The sequence below is a fragment of the Polypterus senegalus genome, chromosome 2 (genome assembly GCF_016835505.1).
Source record: "Polypterus senegalus isolate Bchr_013 chromosome 2, ASM1683550v1, whole genome shotgun sequence".
In the NCBI taxonomy this organism is placed as follows: Eukaryota; Metazoa; Chordata; class Cladistia; order Polypteriformes; family Polypteridae; genus Polypterus; species Polypterus senegalus.
Genome location: NC_053155.1, coordinates 199818990 through 199839358, shown reverse-complemented (window position 1 = coordinate 199839358; position 20369 = coordinate 199818990). Strand labels below are relative to the sequence as shown.

Genomic DNA, 20369 nt, shown 5'->3' with positions numbered 1-20369 from the left:
CTAGTATTTGGCAATATAAAGGAGAGCTAAAGCAGATTTAGCCAAATGAGCAGATACGGTATGAAGCTCTGCTTGATAATCAAGTTGTGATTTTTGTCTGAGCTGACATTGACTGTATTTGTCGATCAGAGTGTGGATGGACTTGTTCAGTAGTTGATGTGGTTTCCACCGTCCTTTGTAAAGATAACGCTATGTCAGCTAGCAGATTTTTTCTGAAAGTGGAAAAACAATTGCAGTTGCACACATGGAATGAGGCTCCACACCAAAACGTCATTTTACTGCATTAAGGCGGCTTTTATTTCATACACAGCAGTAACCTCTCAGTAAAACAGAACACAATACACATTATAGTCGTATGGCAGTAGAATACTTTAAAGTCAGTTACTTTACTCTCACATTCTGAGGCACTATTTCATAATTCACTTCATTTTTCGAGACGTAGAGTCACACTGTTCAACACGTTTCTGGAATTCTGCAAGTTCAAGTGTACAGCTTACTGGGAACTTTTGATTCTTTTTTTTTTAAACTTGAAACCAGAGCTCATTTTTCCAATTCTGCCTAATGCCCTCTTCAAGTGTATATCGAGCTCAGCTCTCATTTTATCACAAGCACACAAATAACATTTGTCACCAAAGTATAATGAAATGCAGCACTGAGTATATCTAATAAATATAAACACATACTGTAAGTATACAAAGTGTGGTTACAGTGTTTCTGAATTCTGCAACAGATCTGATCACAGTCGAGACTACGGCCACAGCACACTAGTAATAAAGTTGGCGTTCCTTGCAAGCCGGGTCCCTTATTTTGTTTATTTACACATACTAGTAATCTTATTGGCAGAAAGCTTACGCTGGAATTTTTAGGCACTTGGTTGCCCAAACTGAAGATGTGGCTGAGGTGGAGGAGAAGCTTTGATTTTTAAAGTGAAAATTCATTCATCTCTTCCTCATCGTCCTCATTCCCATCATAAACAATTCCTTCATCGATGCTTTCCAGCCTCAGTCGCTGTCCATTGAGGTACCTGGGTCCTCGCTGAGTGTTTCCTTGCACTGCCCGGCCAGTAAGCAGGCTGTCTGTCCCTTTATTTCCAAAAAGAGCAAATTTGGCATCCGTCTCAATGACCTTTGCTAAGCACGAAGCATAGCTGTCCAGAGAGATGTGGACCTCGGCTGCTACTTGTACTGGGGAATGGTATTCTGGAAGAAGAAAATATTGCTAGTGAGATACAGGAAATGACACAAAATGAAAAATCGCCAGCAATCCTGAGACGGTGTCTCTTGTCCTACTGTGAGTTAATGCAGAAGATGTCACCAAAATGGGGAACACTCAAGACTGCTGGTTAACACTTCCGGGATAAAACTGTGTGTTCATCTTACAATATTTCCATTGATCTTAACAAGATGATCAATCATAATGTCACTACAATATTCCTGGAATAGGCTATTACTCGCTAGACATGATTTTGCAGGGGCAGCACAGTGGGTAGCGCTGCTGACTCACAGTTAGGAGACCTGAGTTCGGTTCCTGGGTCCTCCCTGCATGGTGTATGCATGTTCTCCCCGTGTCTGCGTGGGTTTCCTCCCACAGTCCAAAGACATGCAGGTTAGGTGTCCCTGGTGTGGGTGTGTATGCCCTGCGGTGGGCTGGCGCCCTGCCCGGGGTTTGTTTCCTGCCTTGTGCCCTGTGTTGGCTGGGATTGGCTCCAGCAGACCCCCGTGACCCTGTAGTCAGGATATAGCGGGTTGGATAATGGATGGATGATTTTGCAAATGTGCTTTTCCCAATACAGGGTTTGTGAGGAGCTGAAGCCTCTCCAGACAGCAGCGAGCAGAAGACAAAGCAGCCCTGGATGGGATACCAGGCCATCAAATGGCCCACTCGGTCATACCACATTCATTTAGTGGACCCTGTGGTCTAGTGTTTGAGGCAATACGTTTAATGCCCACACACCCAGTGGGCAAATCTCACTGTAGAAAACATCAATCCATCCATCATCCAACCTGCTATATCCTAACTACAGGGTCACGGGGGGTCTGCTGAAGCCAATCCCAGCCAACACTGGCAAGACAGGAAACAAACCCTGGGCAGGGCGCCAGCCCACCGCAGAGCGTGCACACACACCAAGCACAATTTAGAATCGCCAATACACCTAACCTGCATGTCTTTGGACTGTGAGAGGAAACCCACGCAGACACGGGGAGAACATGCAAACTCAAACCCGCGTCTCCTAACTGCGAGGCAGCAGCGCTACCCACTGCGCCACCGTGTCGCCCTGTAGATAACATACTATATAAAATTACTGCTGCATGTTTGATGCCAGTTACACAAACTGGAGCCCACGTGAACACAATCAGAATGTGTAAACACCATACAGGTTGGCACACTGGACAGAAATGAAATCAGGTTTAAATTCTGTGAGACAGCAAAGCTACCAGAATGCCATACAAGATGAGTGTGCAAGCAAGACATTGTCCACATCACTCCTAGAAAAGCAGGGGCACTAGGGAGGAACGTTTATACTCCATGCCCAGTCAGACATTCAGACGCTGATTACCTTATTGATTTCTAATTTCATGGATGAATACATGCACATAAAAATCTATGATCAATCTATGGTTTGTTTATGGGGTCGCTGCCACAGAGCATTCTTGGCATTCTTACTTTCATGTGCTAATCAACTTTAGCACTCCCTGGCACCACGATCAGTCAGTACAACAAATTAGCCTTGAAACTCTGTCTTTCTTTCTTGAAGATATTAACAGTGAAAGACAAACAGAATGAGGACTGTGGTGCTACCTTTGCAGTTCTGTTCCACCTCATCTTCAAAAGTGACAGAACTTCTTCGTTTGTGTGACCAGCCTGCTTGGTGTGAAGGATTTCCTCCGTCAGAAGTGTCATCCAGCAGCATGACGTCTGTGCCTGAAGGAAAAAAAAAAAAAAGATTTGTTCATGTGGGAACGTGGCACCAACCTAAACTCTGCACATCTGATAGTTTATGCACCGAACAGCATCACTGGAGAGAAGAGACACAGACAAAAACTGAAGGGTGAATGGTGCAAGTTTATTTACAAGAGCGCTCTACAACCAAAAATGCAGTAGTGTCAGGTGGGCTTTGAGGCACTGTCCTTCAGTACTGACACTTCTTCAGAAATAAAGAAAGACAAAAAAATGAAAAATATGGTGTATTTACAAAAAACAGTGCACTCCTACAAAAACTACACACACACACAACAAAGAAGTAGTCAGTCCTCCTTTATCTCAGGCTCAAGACCTCCTCCAACAGGAAAAACAATAAAGAGAAAAAAAATGAAAGTGTGTGTATATACAAAAAAAAGAAAAACTATTGCACCAGTCCCAAAATCAATACTATCCCAACACCAAATAAGTATATACAGTATACCTCCACCAAAAAAAATCACTAGGAGATTTCACAGGTGTCTCCTGATGAACTTCCACGGCACTTCCTGGTGTGGCGGAAGTGCTGACTTCCATGGCTTCTCAGGCATCTGGGCGCCCCCTGATGGTGACCACAGGCCCATATAGGGTTGAGCTTCCATGCTGTGTTCCCGTGGTCCCCATACCAACCCTCTCATGGTCTGGAGGAGGTATGTACACACACACACACACACACACACACACAGCACCCAGATGCCTGAGAAGCCATGGATGTCAGCACTTCTGCCACACCAGGAAGTGGCGTGGAAGTTCATCAGGAGACACCTGGAGCACTTCCGGGTGAACATAAAAAGGGCCACCTCCCCTCCATTCGTCAGCTGGAGTCAGGTGGAAAAGGACAAAACCTGGAGGAGAGGAGAGGAGTGGAGGCGGTCAGAAGGAGAGGCATTGTAGAAAGAGGCCTGGACTAAGGGTGATTGGTGTGGGAGAACTGGGTTGTGTGTGCTGTTGAACACTGTAAATGTTAGAAATGTTTAATAAAGGCGTGTGTGGTGGTAAACCATCGGTGTCTGCCTGTCTGTTTCCGGGCTGTTCCGCACAATACAAGAGAACATGTACAAAGCCGCCAAAATCACAATTACTCCTCCAATTGCTTAATCCTACCTCGCTTTTAGGTTCACTGACGACCCCTGTTGGGCGGCAACTCCTTAAATATAACCGGCAAGATTATCCATCTCCTGCTCGAGCCTCCACCTTATCGTGGTGGAGGGGTCTGCGTGTCCCAATGATCCTAGGAGCTCTGCTGTTGGGGGCTTTATGCCCCTGGTAGGGTCACCCAAAGCAAACTGGTCCTAGGCGAGGGACGTGACAAAGAGCGGTTCAGAAAACCTCTTATCATGCATACAAACATTAGATGGCGTTTTCCCTCGCCCGAACGTGGGTCGCTGGGGTCCCCTTCTGGAACCAAGCCTGGAGGTTGGGCTCGATGGCAAGTGCCTGGTGGCTGGGCCTGCACCCATGGGGCTCAGCCGGGCACAGCCCGAAGAGGCAACATGGGTCCCTTCTCCCATGGACTCGCCACCTGTAGGAGAGGCCAAGGAGGTTGGGTGCAGTGTGAGTCGGGTGGTGGCCAAAGGCGGGGACCTTGGCGGTCCGATCCTCGGCTACAGAAGCTGGCTCTTGGAATGTGGAATGCCACCTCTCTGAAGGGGAAGGAGCCTGAGCTAGTGTGCGAGGTCGATAGGTTCCGGCTAGATATAGTTGGGCTCACCTCAACGCACAGCTTTGACTCTGGAACCAGTCTCCTTGAGAGGGGCTGGACTTTCTACCACTCTGGAGTTGCCCACAGTGAGAGGCACAGAGCGGGCGTGGTCATACTTATTGCCCCATACTTGGAGCCTGTTCATTGGGGTTCACCCCGGTAGATAAGAGGGTAGCCTCCCTCCGCCTTCGGGTGGGGGGACAGGTCCTAACTGTTGTTTGTGCGTATGCGCCGAACAGCAGTCTGGAGTACCCACTCTTTTTGGAGTCCCTGGAGGGGGTACTATAGGGCATACTTTCTGGGGACTTGTGACACCCCATGTAGTGGGAATTGAAATCACCAGCCTACACTCTAGGTGTCTAGTATGTGGGACCGAGCGTGACCAGGATGATGGTGTAAGACAGGGAGACACGGACACAAAAAGGATTGGGGTTTTTGTAAAATAAAGTCAGGTTTTATTTACAGGTGCACTTAAAGAAAAATCAGAAATAATGTCCTGCGGAATTTATATATTAAAACACAGTCCAATGCCGCAAAGGACACACCAAAAACAGTAATTAAATGGAGCCCAGAAATGACTATATACAGTATTTTACAGTGCTGCCTGGAGGTCCCAAATGAAAAAGTAAAATACACACAAACTAGTGAAATCCACACATATATATATATATATATATATATATATATATATATATATACATATATATATATATATATATATATATATACACATACATACATACATATATATATACACATACATACATACATACATACATATATATATATATACATATATATATATATACATATATATATATATACATATATATATATATACATATATATTATATATATATATATATACACAAAAGAAAAATGTGAACCGGTCTTCCTCCACAGTGATCCAAGTCAGGAAGCTGCTCCTCCAGACAGTGCATAATACAGGATTCACCCAAAAATATTCAAAAATAGAGAAAAAAGTGTATATACTAAAATAAACAGTGCACCACTAACCACAACCCAATAAATACCTCCACCAAAGTTAATCGAGAGATACAACAACAACAACATTTATTTATATAGCACATTTTCATACAAAAAAATGTAGCTCAAAGTGCTTTACATAATGAAGAATAGAAAAATAAGAGACACAGTAAGAAAAGAAAATAAGTCAACATTAATTAACATAGAATAAGGGTGAGGTCCAATGGCCAGGGGGGACAGAAAAAACAAAAAAAAAAACTCCAGACGGCAGGAGAAAAAAAATAAAATCTGCAGGGATTCCAGGCCATGAGACCGCCCAGTCCCCTCTGGGCAATATATATACATATCAACATATATATACATTTATATATACACGAAAAAATATTTACAAAAACTAAGCACAAGCCGTAATGCTTGGTAACTTCCAAAACGCAGATCTACCAAGAACCTTCCTCCAAGACGAACTACTTAGGAAGAACCCCCTCTAGAGGCCAGGATTCCCTTTTGTATTTGGCTCCCCTACGCTGACCAATTAAACCGCCGTACATCATCCCTCCAGGGGTACGCGATGACGTGAACGCGTTTGCGAAAAGCGGCATCTACTATCCCACATAATTTACTATAAAAAGTCGAGCAGCCGGCGCGGGCGTGCATAGCTGTGCCGGCTTTTCAGAAGTGGACTGCGCTTCTACCTTTAGTAAACGTAAGACAACTACGAAGACGGGATCCCTTTACTAGACCGCGGTAAACTAATATTAAGGCGCTTTGCACTTTCTTTTGCACTTTTAGTGTTAATGAGGTCAAGGGAAATGCGTGCAGGAGTTGAGGACCGACAATGCCATCCCGGCTGGTCAATGGCAAGGCTGTCTCTCCAGTCTACAGGAGACCCACCGCGATACTCCCCAAAAGGCGCTAAAATCGTCAGCGAAGACGTCTGTCTGCACTATATAAAAGAAAAAGGCAAGTTTTCTTTCTTTAAACTTTTTTGTCCTTTTTATCCCAAACAAATGCCTCTCTCTTAACACGGCAGAAGACACTTAACTAATTTTATTTAATTACTGGTAATGCCAGTACGGCACATTACCACAGGACTGCCTTGTTCTGCTGGGAGACTTCAATGCTCAAGTGAGCAATGACAGTGAGACCTGGAAAGACGTGATTGGGAGGAATGCCCCCCCCCCCAAACCGAACCCAAGTGGTGTTTTGTTATTGGACTTCTGCCACGGATTGTCCATAACGAACACCATGTTCAGGCATAGGGGTGTTCATATGTGCACCTGTCACCAGGACACCCTAGGCCTCAGTTCGATAATCAACTTCGTGGCCATGTCATCGGACTTGCGGCCACATGTCCTGGACACTAGGGCGAAGAGAGGGGCGGAGCTATCAACTGATCACCACCTGGTGGTGAGTTGGCTTCGATGGTGGGGGAGGATGTTGGTCAGGTCTGGTAGGCCCAAACGTATTGTGAGGGTCTGCTGGGAACATCTGAGTTCCAGCAGAACTTCGACCATATCCCAAGGGAGGTGGGGGACATTGAGTCTAAATGGACCATGTTCCGTGCCTCTATTGTTGAGGCGGCTGACCGGAGCTGTGGCCGTAAGGTGGTCGGTGCCTGTGTAGCGGCAATCCCCAAACCCATTGGTGGACACTGGCGGTGAGGGATGCCGTCAAGCTGAAGAAGGAGTCCTACAGGACCCTTTTGTCCTGTGGGACTCCAGAGGCAGCTAACAGGTACCGGCAGGCCAAGCAGAATGCAGCTTCGGTGGTTGTTGAGGCAAAACCTTGGGCATGGGAGGAGTTTGGGGAGGCTATGGAGAACAACTTCCGGATGGCTTTGAGGAAATTCTGGTCCACCATCCGGCGTCTTAGGAGGGGGAAGCATTGCAGTGTCAACACTGTATATGGCGAGGATGGTGCGCTGCTGACCTTGACTCGGGACGTTGTAGGTCGTTGGGGGGAGTAGTTCGAAGACCTCCTGAATCCCACTAACATGCCTTCCAATGAGGAAGCAGAGCCTGGGAACTCAGAGGTGGGCTCCCCCATCTCTGGGACTGAGGTCACCGAGGTGGTCAAAAAACTTCTTGGTGGCAGGGCCCTGAGGATGGATGAGATACGCCCGGAGTTCCTCAAGGCTCTGGATGTTGTAGGACTGTCTTGGTTGACACACCTCTGCAACATCGCATGGACATCGGGGACAATGCTTCTGGTTTGGCAGACTGGGGTGGTGGTCCCCCTCTTTAAGAAAGGGGACCGGAGGGTTTGTTCCAACTACAGAGGGATCACACTCCTCTGCCTCCCTGGAAAAGTCTATTCAGGGGTCCTGGAGAGGAGGGTCCATCAGATAGTCGAACCTTGGATTCAGGAGGAACAGTGTGGTTTTCGTCCTAGTCTTGGCAGAGTCCTGGAGGGTGCATGGGAGTTTGCCCAACCAGTCTACATGTGTTTTGTGGACTTGGAAAAGGCGTTCAACCGTATCCCTCAGGGAATCCTGTGGGAGGTACTCCAAGAGTATGTGTGTTCAGGCCCTGTACAACCAGTGTCAGAGCTTGGTCCGCATTGCTGGCAGTAAGTCGAACCCATTTCCAGTGAGAGTTGGACTCCGCCAGGGCTGCCCTTTGTCACTGATTCTGTTTATAACTTTTATGGACAGAATTTCTAGGCGCAGCCAGGATATTGAGGGGGTCCGGTTTGGTGGACTCAGGACTGGGTCACTGCTTTTTGCAGATGATGTTGTCCTGTTTGCTTCATCAGGCTGTGATCTTCAGCTCTCTCTGGATCGGTTTGCAGCCGAGTGTGAAGTGGCTGTGATGGGAATCAGCACCTCCAAATCCGAGATCATGGTCCTCAGCCGGAAAAGGATGGAGTGCCCTCTCAGGGTTGGGAGCGAGATCCTACCACAAGTGGAGGAGTTCAAGTATCTTGGGGTATTGTTCACAAGTGAGGGAAGAATAGAGCGGGAGATTGACAGACGGTTTGTTGGGGCGTCCGCAGTGATGCGGGCTCTGCATCGGTCTGTCGTGGTGAAAAAGGAGCTGAGCCGAAAGGCAAAGCTCTCAATTTACCAGTCGATCTACGTTCCTACCCTCACCTATGGTCATGAGCTATGGGAGTGACCGAAAGAATGAGACTGCGAATACAATTGGCTGAAATGAATTTCCTCTGCAGGGTGTCTGGGCTTTCCCTTAAAGATAGGGTGAGAAGCTCAGTCATCCGGGAGGGGCTCAGAGTAGAGCCACTGCTCCTCCGCATCGAGAGAAGTCAGATGAGGTGGCTCGGGCATCTGATCAGGATGCCTCCTGGACACCTCCCTAGTGAGGTGTTCCGAGCACATCTATCCGGGAGGAGGCCCTGGGGAAGACCAAAGACACGCTGGAGGGACTATGTCTCCCAGCTGGCCTGGGAACGCCTTCGGGATTCCCCCGGAAGAGCTAGTAGAAGTGGCCAGAGAGAGGGAAGTCTAGGCATCTCTTCTCAAGCCAATCTCGGATAAGTGAAAGAGGATGGATGGATGGTGATTATCCAGCCAATTAGCCTGTCACCCTGTCTACTCCACGCACCTATCCAGGTAGACGCTAACACGTTCACGCCACACCATGCGACACGCACCAAGCAACTTTGTATTTGAAGTGGAACCCCTGCCGGTCACACGCATATAAACCCCCTGGACAGCTATGCTGAGCTCAAGCATACCAATGCCTGACTCACCAATAAGTAAATTCACTTATTTACAATACAGGATTCCCTGTTTACATAGGCAAATTCGGGCATTTTCTTTCAGTCGCGCCACACTTTAAATTGCCTGAGCTGGACAGGCTGCGAGGACACCGGCATGTAAAACTGAACACATGCAGAGGAGCTCGTACTGGCCATTATACCGGCTCCACGTGTGTCCAGACACACTGCGCCGCACATCGCTCACCCGCTAGACGGCCCCGCATTCCCGCGGCTGTGCCTTCAACACACAAACGGTAAGCACACTTCCTTGTAACCTTATCAATACTGCTGCTCGGTTTAAGGTTTCTTTAACTTAAACCTGGTGATGTGTGAGGTCACACATTACCACAATTCCACTCTGCCTTCTGAAAAGCATTAAATATTTTATTAAATAATTTTACTTTTCAGTGGTTCACCAAAGCTCTGTTTAATAAATTGCAAAGACTAAACACGTGGTATGAAATGCACTTTTTAGACACAGGGAAGAGGACAGGCTTGCTAAATGTCTGATTCTCACGATCCCTTCATTTGCAGTAAAGAGGAGGGGGTCAAGGGTCATGTTTTGAACAAGTCACCAGACTTGTCTGTTTGATACAAACGTACACAATGACTCAAGGGGGGCTGCTGCATTCTCAATTCTCAATCCTGAGCTTGCAGGAGCACCGTGACTGCTGTTCACTTTGGCCATTTCCCCAAGTTATGACAATTTCTTGCCTATGACAAAAATCTTTACTTAATTAAACCCACTACTCATTTGTTAGTCTAACTTTAATCTGCCAATTAAGAAATGCTATTATTTTTTGTTCACTCACTTGTTAATTTTTCTCTCACTGAGTTGCCTCTTTAATGTTTATCTGCCTGCAAATTACAATTAATTGTACGGGCAAGATGGCTGGTGCTATCAGGGCCTGCATGGGGGCACCAGTGTGTAATTATTAAAAAGTAATTACAGTAGTACCTTGAGATACGAGTGCCCCAACATACGTGTTTTTTGAGATACGAGTCGTCACTAGGTCAGTTTTTTGCCTTGAGTTACGAGCCAAAATTCGAAATACGAGCCATCAAAGAGCTTGTCACCGCACATTCCAAGGAACTGACGACGGAGGAGTTGACGGCACTACAGAGGTTGTGCAGGAGATCGGTATCACCGAGGAGGTTATCTCTTAAAGTGAGATAAAAGAAGTGTTTGCAATGTGGGAAAAAGTTTTGAACTTTAAAGAAAAGAAACACCCTGAAAAAGTTACAACTGATCGTGCAGCGGCGGTATTTAATGGCACTTGCCTAACACTTGACTTTATTGAAAAGAAACCCTGAAAAAAATGCAATTGATCGTGCAGCGGCGCTATTTAATGACACTTGCCTAACTCATTTCAGAAACATTCTAAAGGGGAGGACAAAACAAAGCTCCTTGGACAGGTTTCTATTGAAACGCCTTGAGAATGAAAGTGACGAAAGCGTGGCAAAAAAAAAAAACTAGTGAAGAAGAAAATTAAGTTAAGCAAAAGTGGTGAAAGAAAAAAAACATTACAATACGGTAATCGGCTTTGCCAACATCTGTTTATTTCTTAAGATTGTCTTTTATGTATTAGGTTTTATTTTGTTTGTATACAATATTTGTTCATTATAAATACATTTTTCTTATGTTGAAAACATTTAACAAAAAGTTGGGGTGGTTTTTTGGGGGCTGGCACGAATTAATCTCATTTCAATTCATTCCAATGGGGAAAACTGATTTGAGATACAGGCATTTTGACTTATGAGCTCAGTCACAAAACAAATTAAACTCGTATCTCAAGGTATCAAAGTATTTAAAAAAATAATTAGAAAAAAAGGCAATGCAAGCTTTATAGTTCAGTCTGAAATTATGCTAATTTCTATTAAAAAAACATATTATAAACGATAGGCATTTCTAAACTGGAATGCTAAAGCAAAAAACAGGCCTGTATTCATTGAAGAAGGCTTCTTTTTTTTTTGGATTTTATTGATTTTAATAACAACATATATAACAACAAATAAGTCAAGTTTTAGAAGACTTGGTCCAAAACCAATCAACCCCCACACATGAAGAAGAGAAAGGCTTCTTAAGGGTAGATGACAGGGCCCACTGCGAATGTGATGACAGAACATGGCCAGATTTTTGTTATGGTCTAAAACAAATTATGTATGGGCTACACAGAGAAACGTTTAATATTTAATTCTAACTGAGCCACTGATAAAGTTGTCAGCCTCAAAGCTTCAGAAAAAAGCAACACAAACAACAGAGCCAGCAGGCAATCCAACATACTGCAATTGAAGAGAAATCACCTGGGACCGAGACACTTTGGATCGTACAGTAGAGTAAGTGGTTCTTTATTATAAATCTATAGGGTGGTCCAGATCTAATTATGCAATTTTCATTATGCTATAACTTATTAAGTTTATTACATAGAAAATCACCCCAAAAATCCCAGACTATCGAGAAGTGTGCGACATGAAGAGTCTTCTTTGCACCGAACTGGAATCGTCCCCGCATAAATCAAAGTCATCCAGACGATCTGAATCTGCATAATTATATCTGGACCACCCTGTATATTACGTAAACTCGTATTGATTTATTTGTTGTTGCTTGTTCATTATTGTGCTTACCTAATTTAATTTGTTTTTCTTTTCTTGTAACCATCTCTTTGACATCTTGTACAGCACTTTGAGTTACATTCTTTGGATGATACTGTGCTACCGAAATAAATGGCGATGTTCATGAACTAGACAGCTTGCACATGATTTTGATTTATTTAGTTTTGTTCTCATTCAACCCCAAAAGTCAAAACTGTTTAAACAGGTCCCAACTTTAAGCTAACCACAGTTCTATTTTGCTTAGTCACTGAACACACTGATGTCTTTAATTACAATAATAATTGGTCACAATTGTACTTTCATGGTGACTGTTATCGTCATTGATTTAGCAGTTACATTTTCCTTGGTTCAATGAAGTAGAATTAAAAATGTAACCAGTATCATATAATCAAATGAGTCATCAGGATCTCAATGTGTTGTGGCAGACGGCTGGGGCCCTTACCCAGCCAGGCCACCCCAACCATGGAAGGACCAGGGGAGAGAGTATTTTTCAAGACCCTTTTTTTCCCGGACTAGGAGAGGGCAGCCCTTTTGGCTTCCAATGGGGCCACAGGTCATGAGCATGGAAGCTCAACCCTTCTGGGCCAGGGGGCGCCTGGACGCTTCCAGTCTCTATTTGGCAGCACTTCCGGGTTGGGGCAAAAGAAGCTTGTTGGGCACCTGGACTCTTTCCAGGTGCCCTATAAAAGGTATCAGTCACCACTACTCAATGGCCTGAGTCGGGAGGAAGTGGACAGAGCTTGTGTGGAGGAGTGTAGGCAGAAGGACTGGCTAAAAGAAGGGACTGCCCTTTATCTTGTGCTGTGGGGTGCAAATTGTACATAAACAGTGTGCTGCCTGTCTGTGTTAGGGTTAGGGCAGCAGTATGTGCCCTGCAGCATCACAATGTATATTTATTAATGGCCTCCTAAGCATACCAAAGTTTGTTTCCAGTAGTCCCCTAGGTTATAATTTATTACTGTTTATTACTAAAAAGTATCAGAAAAGTTGGCTTCTTTTCTTACAGTGAGAGATATACCAATACAATTTTATAACACTTGGTACCTATTCAATACCATGGCTAAAACAAAAATTCTGTTCATCTCTTTTATTGAAAGTACTTCCATTATTTAAGTGGATATTGTGCCTTTTTCTGTAATAGAATATAAAACATAAATGTTAATAATAACAGAAGATTTAAAATACTGGTATATTCATCAAGAAGTTATTCAATATCTGAATACAATGCAGAGCTTGAATTTTGAAGTGTGATAGCCACAGGTATCCCACCCTTGTGTAATAACAGTGGGGGAAGGGGACCCCATTTTATAATCTTGGGGGGACTTCAGCATAAAGTTTATATAGAATGATGTTATCATGGAAAATCGGATTTATTCTCTGATATTTTCTCTCGAGTAACTGAAATTACTGCTTATAGTCACTATTATAAGAAAAAAAATGCAGTTATTATTATAGCCGTACTGATGAATTAGTGAAATACAAGATAAGTCTCTTAGACAAACTCTTTAAGGCTGTTTTTCTAACATGCTTGTACAGTCTGTGTTGTCACTCTCTTAGGTTTGTAACATTTGCCACTGAAAGTTTTAGATTTGCATTATTAGTTGGTTAAAAACTTATTAAAAAGTAATATTTGACAGACAAGTCAAATTGATTGAATTTTTCAAATGGCACAAACTCTTGGAGGTTTAATTGTCCAAATCTGTCCTTCCATTGTTACAACCTGACCAATCTTTAAGATTTCTTGTGGGAAAGAAACCTTGTCGATTTTACATTAATCCATTATTTCAGCCTTAGTTGTGTTGTTTTTAATGTTTTTAAAATATTATATACCAGTAACGGTGCACTGCATGATAACGTGTAGTGAATACACTTGACTTGCATTCATAGTATTCAGTTTTCATTCTCTTTTGTTTGCTCAGAGGTTGATGCACTTTCTGCTTTCTGAGCAGCTCTTCTTTTCTCCACCCTAGCACCCCACTTCTTCTCTTCTTTCGTCAGCATCTTTTCGCATTAAAACTGATTTAAGTTAGTGTTTGTGTTGCAATTACTTGCTACATTTTCCTTCATTTTTCACTTATGCTGGCACTTAAGTCTTGAATCTGCCTCAAGAATGATTTAAGATATGAAGAGGTAGGGGAAGTGACGGCAACAGTGGTTGGGATGAGAATGGCGCCCGTACACATGTGCTGCACGGCGCCCCTGCTGGCTGCTGCCGAGAGTTGATTCTACAATAAAATGAAATAAAAAGAAGAATAACCTTGGAGGTCAATCATCACCCAGAACACGGATATTAGACGTCACTTAGTATACGTGTACCAAATTTCATGTCAATAGGTCAAATGGTTTGTGAGCTACAGGTGATTTAAAATCCTGGACAGGCAAACGGACAGCCACGTATTAAATATAAAGATGAGTGATCGGACTTCATCATGGCAGCGGAAAAAAGTGGTTTCAGAAAATTATGTTATTGCTTAGCCTGTGCACAAATTACCTGGGCCAACATTACCTGCTGTCAATTAATCTTAATTACAGTAATCCCTCGCTATATCGCGCTTCGACTTTCGCGGCTTCTCTCTATCGCGGATTTTAAATGTAAGCACATCTAAATATATATCACAGATTTTTAAGCTGGTTCGCCGCTTTCTGCGGACAATGGGTCTTTTAATTTAGGTTACATGCTTCCTCAGTTTGATTGCCCAGTTGATTTCATACAAGGGACGCTATTGGCGGATGGCTTAGAAGCTACCCAATCAGAGCATGTATTACATATTAACTAAAACTCCTCAATGATATAAGATATGCTTCCCGCGCGGTGCTTGATTGTTTGCTTCTCTCTATCTTTCTCACTCTCTCTGCCTGACGGAGGGGGTGTGAGCAGAGGGGCTGTTTGCACAGAGGACACGGACGCTCCTCTACAAAATGCCGCTTTATCGCGGTGCTTCTGTATACTTAAAAGCACGTATTGATTTTTTGATTGTTTGCTTTTTGATTGTTTGCTTTTCTTTGCGAGCGCTCTCTCTGACATTCTCTGCTCCTGACGGCGCTCCTTTATGACAGCGCTCCTTTGAAGATAAGATATGTTTGCTTTCTTTTAATTGTGAGAAAGAACTCATCTCTGTCTTGTAATGGAGCACAGTTTAAACGTTTGACTAAAGGGTGTTATTTCATGTCTAGAGGGCTCTAATAATGTTAACAGTGTGGGAGAGTTTATAAGGGCTTAAAATATATAAAAATAACCATACAAACATATGGTTTCTACTTCGCGGATTTTCACCTATCGCGCAGGGGGAATGTCTGGAACGCAACCCCCGCGATCGAGGAGGGATTACTGTATTCAAATAAATGACGTTATGTGCTTTTACTACATTTGTCACATTTTGGAGGTTATATTTATTTACATTCAGTTTGCCTAGAAAAACCAAAAGGAATGGCAGAAATCTAGCACTTGCATATTCATATTCAGCAATGAAGTATGCCGTTTTGCTCATGTCTGTGACTACACATTTCTATTAACACAGTACCTGTCATATTAACAGGGAGATGTGCTTTTTGCTTCGAGGCACTGAAACACTCCATAAATTTTATTTTGGTGTTAACAAATGGAGTAACTCATTTCATTACTGGTGTAGACATGCTGAATAGGCACTTCGTCTGAAACGTGCCTCAATTTGTACTTGTGTACAGACTTGCTATTACAGATAATGAATGGAAAGCCTCTGTTCTTTTTTTGGAGCTATGTAGGACACTGTATTAAAAAGAGAATTAATCATTTCAAAAGTGTAATCATTTTATCTACTCTTCCAAATTTATAATACTATAAGTTAAATGATTACAACTCACATTTAATTGGTCACATCATTTTGCTCCTAAATCTATTTCTGCACTAACTCAGTAATGTGATAAAAGTGGCAATATCAAAAGCCTGTGTGTGTTTGCTTTGGCTTTCTTATATTGATAAATACTGTTTCTGTAATTCTCCTGCCTCAAACACATCCAATTTTTCTTTTTGATGTGTTGATGCTAAAGTCATTATTGTTCAACTGTTCATTTTTCATGCAACTGTATTTAGCTCCATCCTGATTGGTACCCCAACCTCTACTCCTGATAGGTATCTGTGTTAAGCTGTTGGCATTGCTACCATAACAGACATGGGAGAAGGGTGGTAGGGCTACAAAGGCAATAAACAGCCTCCAGCTACTTCTAGGACAAAAAAAATGATTTTCAGTTTATTCAGATAACAGAATATTTGTCAAATTGTCTTGTGATCTGTGAGATGCCTTCCTGAAAACTCCAGGCATGCTATTATGTGTGTTTTTGTTAAAAGTGGCTTCTTCCCAGCCTCTCACCTACAGAAGCTACTACAACTGTGAAGTGCTGCAGGTATCCTCTGGATTGATACCCCTGTCTATGCCATGGAACTCTGTTGTTGTCAGGATGGCCAATTCAATGACCAAAGTCTGCATTAGGGAAAAAAATCTTGGTATCCTGTATTCTTCCTATTGCGTAAGGATTTATTTGGCTTCTCTAGTGCATAGTTTTATAAAGCCTTCCCATAATTCAGCTCCTTGGTAGACATACTGATCTAACATAAAATTTTATCAGTCACTTCTCTACCAACCTGAGCTATTCTGTCTAAAAGTAGTTCAAACAACTGCAATTCTAACATGTGGTGTCAAAAGATAAAGGGATAAAAAAAGGTAGCAGAATACTTGAGAAATACAAATATTTCTTCACATTACATATAATTCCAGAATTTGTAGTGACATTTAACAGAAAAAAATGTAATATGTCTCATATGAGAAAAATTACATATACTTTTAAGGATGTGAAAAATGTAAAGGTTTATGTTAATTTTGTATTCTACTTTTAAAAACAATTGTGTAATAGAACAAATTTTGTATTTGCATGAAGATCCTGAACCAGCTTTGAGCCGGTCAAACATTGGACAACTTGGTGCCATCTGGCCATTTATCCAACGAGATTTGCACTAGAGGCTCGTGGGTAGAGCAGAATGAAGTCTTGGTTGGACATACCTGAGTCTTGAGAAAAACTGACCCCTGTGTCACCAGTACTACTGCTGTTTCCCAGAAGTTGCCCTCCTCCAGCAATCATTGCAGTCAAGTGGGGCGAAAGACCCAGGTCTGGAAAAAAAAAAGACATTTTCAAATGATCAAATTTTATATTCGCAAGGATAAGAAAATATTTAAAACATATTTGTGATATTTTATGTAACCAGATCACTAAGAAGTAGAGGTTCACCTAAAGCACAGTGCTGCTTTACAAAGCACTAAAAGATGGGAATCACTGTGAAATGATTTACATGAAACACAGGGTGCCTGATAAAGAACAGGAACTGACCCAATCAGCCTTTGTTTTATAACACTGTTCATCATGTTCTGGCGGACCCCTGTGGCTACAGGTTTTCATGTTCCCCAAATTATCTGTTTATTTGGACCTTAATTAAGGAGGCTGTTTTTCAGTTTCTATGTTTTGGTGCCCGTTCAGAAATTATAAAACTAAGTTTTGAAATGTAGAGAACATCTCTGTACATCACATAAGATCATCTTTTGTTTTAACCTTCATTTTTAAGATTTTCATCAAAATCATGCTTTTCATTGCACTTTTCCACGTGTTCTGGTCATTGACTAATAATTTCTGCTTTTCAGTATTCAGCATTGTTTGCTCTGCTTATCATTATTTACAGGTCATTACTGTAACATGTACAGAAATACGGTGAAATTTTTACTTGCATGAGCTAGAACACTACAGATGTAACAATTTTTCATCCATAGATTTTTTTTGGATAAAAATAGCAAAGAATTTGGCTGAATATGTAAAAATGGCAAATCTGAGATACTCTTTCCATTGCTCTCCTATGCTAGTTAGGGATGAATCTTTCAATGAGCATTTCCTGTTTCTCAAGGACGGATTGATACATCACACAAGGCATATCTTGGTTTCTAAGCTGCTGAAGTGGCCGCTGATGAAGACTTGGCTGCAGCAAATTTGTGGGAACGACGAGCATAGATGAGTGAGGCCTTTGTTACAGCAATGGCCGGATGCATGGGCCAAAAAATTAGGCCATGCTTAAGGCATTCCTATTTGTCCTCATTTATACCAAGTCTTGACTAAAATAAGTGCCATCATTAAAGAGAATGTGAATAAGATGATCTCCAAAGGGTATACTGCACCCATGGTTTTGGTGAAAAAGAAAGATGGGTCTTTTCGATTATCCATGGACTATAAAGGTCTGAGCAGCAAGACTTGTTAGAATGCACAGCCCATGCCCTGGTACATGATATTCTATAGTCATTTCATGGAGGCTCCATTTTCTCCACCTTGGATTTACACAGTGGCTATTGGCAGGTGCCGATGGGGAAGAGGAACAAGCAGAAGACAACAGCAATCACCTTGGAAAATTTGTTCCATTTCAATGTCATGCCCTTTGGTTTGAAGAATGCCAGAGGTAAATTTTAGAGTTTATGGGAGTTTTATGAAAAATCTGCTTTTTCTACATTGATTATGTCATCATTTTCTCCTACAGAACATCATTCGCAGGACTTTAAGTAGTCTTCCACGGACTGCAGCATGCACACCGGATGCTGAACACGGGTAAGTGTCACTTCTTTCAATCCCAAATCATCTTTCTGGGGCATGTGTTGTCAGGCCAAGGAGCAGAGGTAGATCCAGGGAAAAATAAAGCCATCCAGGAATACCCCATGCCCACTGACCTAAAGGAACTGCAACAATTTCATGAGCTAGCTGGTTGTTATCACACATTCATTCAGAAACTAATTGATATCACTGATCCTTTCAGTCATCTAAAGAAGAAAGATGTTCCCTGGGAATGGATTGTCAAATGCCAGGATGTGGTTGACTAACTTAAGGCGGCATGGTCATCCTTGCTTTCCCTAGTACAACAGAACAACTGCTCACCTTACAGAAGCAGAAGGATGCAAGGTGGGATTGCACCGTGCTAATCCAAAACAAAAATAATGAGGAACAGGTTATATACAGGTGCCGGTCATAAAATTAGAATATCACGACAAAGTTGATTTATTTCAGTAATTCCATTCAAAAAGTGAAACTTGTATATTAGATTCATTCGTTACACACAGACTGATGTATTTCAAATGTTTATTTGTTTTAATTTTGATGATTATAACTGACAACTAATGAAAGTCCCAAATTCAGTATCTCGGAAAATTAGAATATTGTGAAAAGGTTCAATATTGAAGACACCTGGTGCCACACTCTAATCAGCTAATTAACTCAAAACACCTGCAAAAGCCTTTAAATGGTCTCTCAGTCTAGTTCTGTAGGCTACACAATCATGGGGAAGACTGCTGACCTGACAGTTGTCCAAAAGACGACCATTGACACTTTGCACAAGGAGGGCAAGACACAAAAGGTCATTGCTAAAGAGGCTGGCTGTTCACAGAGCACATTAATAGAGAGGCGAAGGGAAGGACAAGATGTGGTGGAAAAAAGTGTACAAGCAATAGGGCTAACTGCACCCTGGAGAGGATTGTGAAACAAAACTCATTCAAAACTGTGGGGGAGATTCACAAAGAGTGGACTGCAGCTGGAGTCAGTGCTTCAAGAACCACCACGCACAGATGTATGCAAGCCATAGGTTTCAGCTGTCACATTCCTTGTGTCAAGCCACTCTTGAACAAGAGACTTGCCTGGGCTAAAGACAAAACTGCTGCTGAGTGGTCCAAAGTTATGTTCTCTGATGAAAGTAAATTTTGCATTTCCTTTGGAAATCAAGGTCCCAGAGTCTGGAGGAAGAGAGGAGAGGCACAGAATCCACGTTGCTTGAGGTCCAGTGTAAAGTTTACACAGTCAGTGATGGTTTGGGGTGCCATGTCATCTGCTGGTGTTGGTCCATTGTGTTTTCTGAGGTCCAAGGTCAACGCAGCCGTCTACCAGGAAGTTTTAGAGCACTTCATGCTTCCTGCTGCTGACGAACTTTATGGAGATGCAGATTTCATTTTCCAACAGGACCTGGCACCTGCACACAGTGCCAAAGCTACCAGTACCTGGTTTAAGGACCATGCTATCCCCGTTTTTGATTGGCCAGCAAACTCGCCTGACCTTAACCCCATAGAAAATCTATGGGGTATTGTGAAGAGGAAGATGCAATACGCCAGACCCAACAATTCAGAAGAGCTGAAGGCCACTATCAGAGCAACATGGGCTCTCATAACACCTGAGCAGTGCCACAGACTGATCGACTCCATGCCACGCCGCATTGCTGCAGTAATCCAGGCCAAAGGAGCCCCAACTAAATATTGAGTGCTGTACATGCTCATACTTTTTATGTTCATACCTTTCAGTTGGCCAACATTTCTAAAAATCCTTTTTTTGCATTGGTCTTAATTGATAT

General features: G+C 42.8%; 1 protein-coding gene across 3 annotated transcripts in view; it reads right to left on the bottom strand.

Moving 5' to 3' along the window:
* Positions 1-270: 270 nt before the first annotated feature.
* Positions 271-20369, bottom strand: part of gpr161a (G protein-coupled receptor 161a) — a 43023-nt gene continuing 22924 nt past the window's right edge. For all 3 annotated transcript variants that reach the window (XM_039745170.1, XM_039745168.1, XM_039745169.1), the window contains exons 4-6: positions 17011-17118; positions 2800-2922; positions 271-1199 (exon numbers count right to left, since the gene is read on the bottom strand). In XM_039745170.1, the coding sequence (XP_039601104.1) occupies positions 922-1199; positions 2800-2922; positions 17011-17118 (509 nt within the window). In that variant the 3' untranslated portion in view covers positions 271-921. The remainder of the gene's footprint in view (positions 1200-2799; positions 2923-17010; positions 17119-20369) is intronic.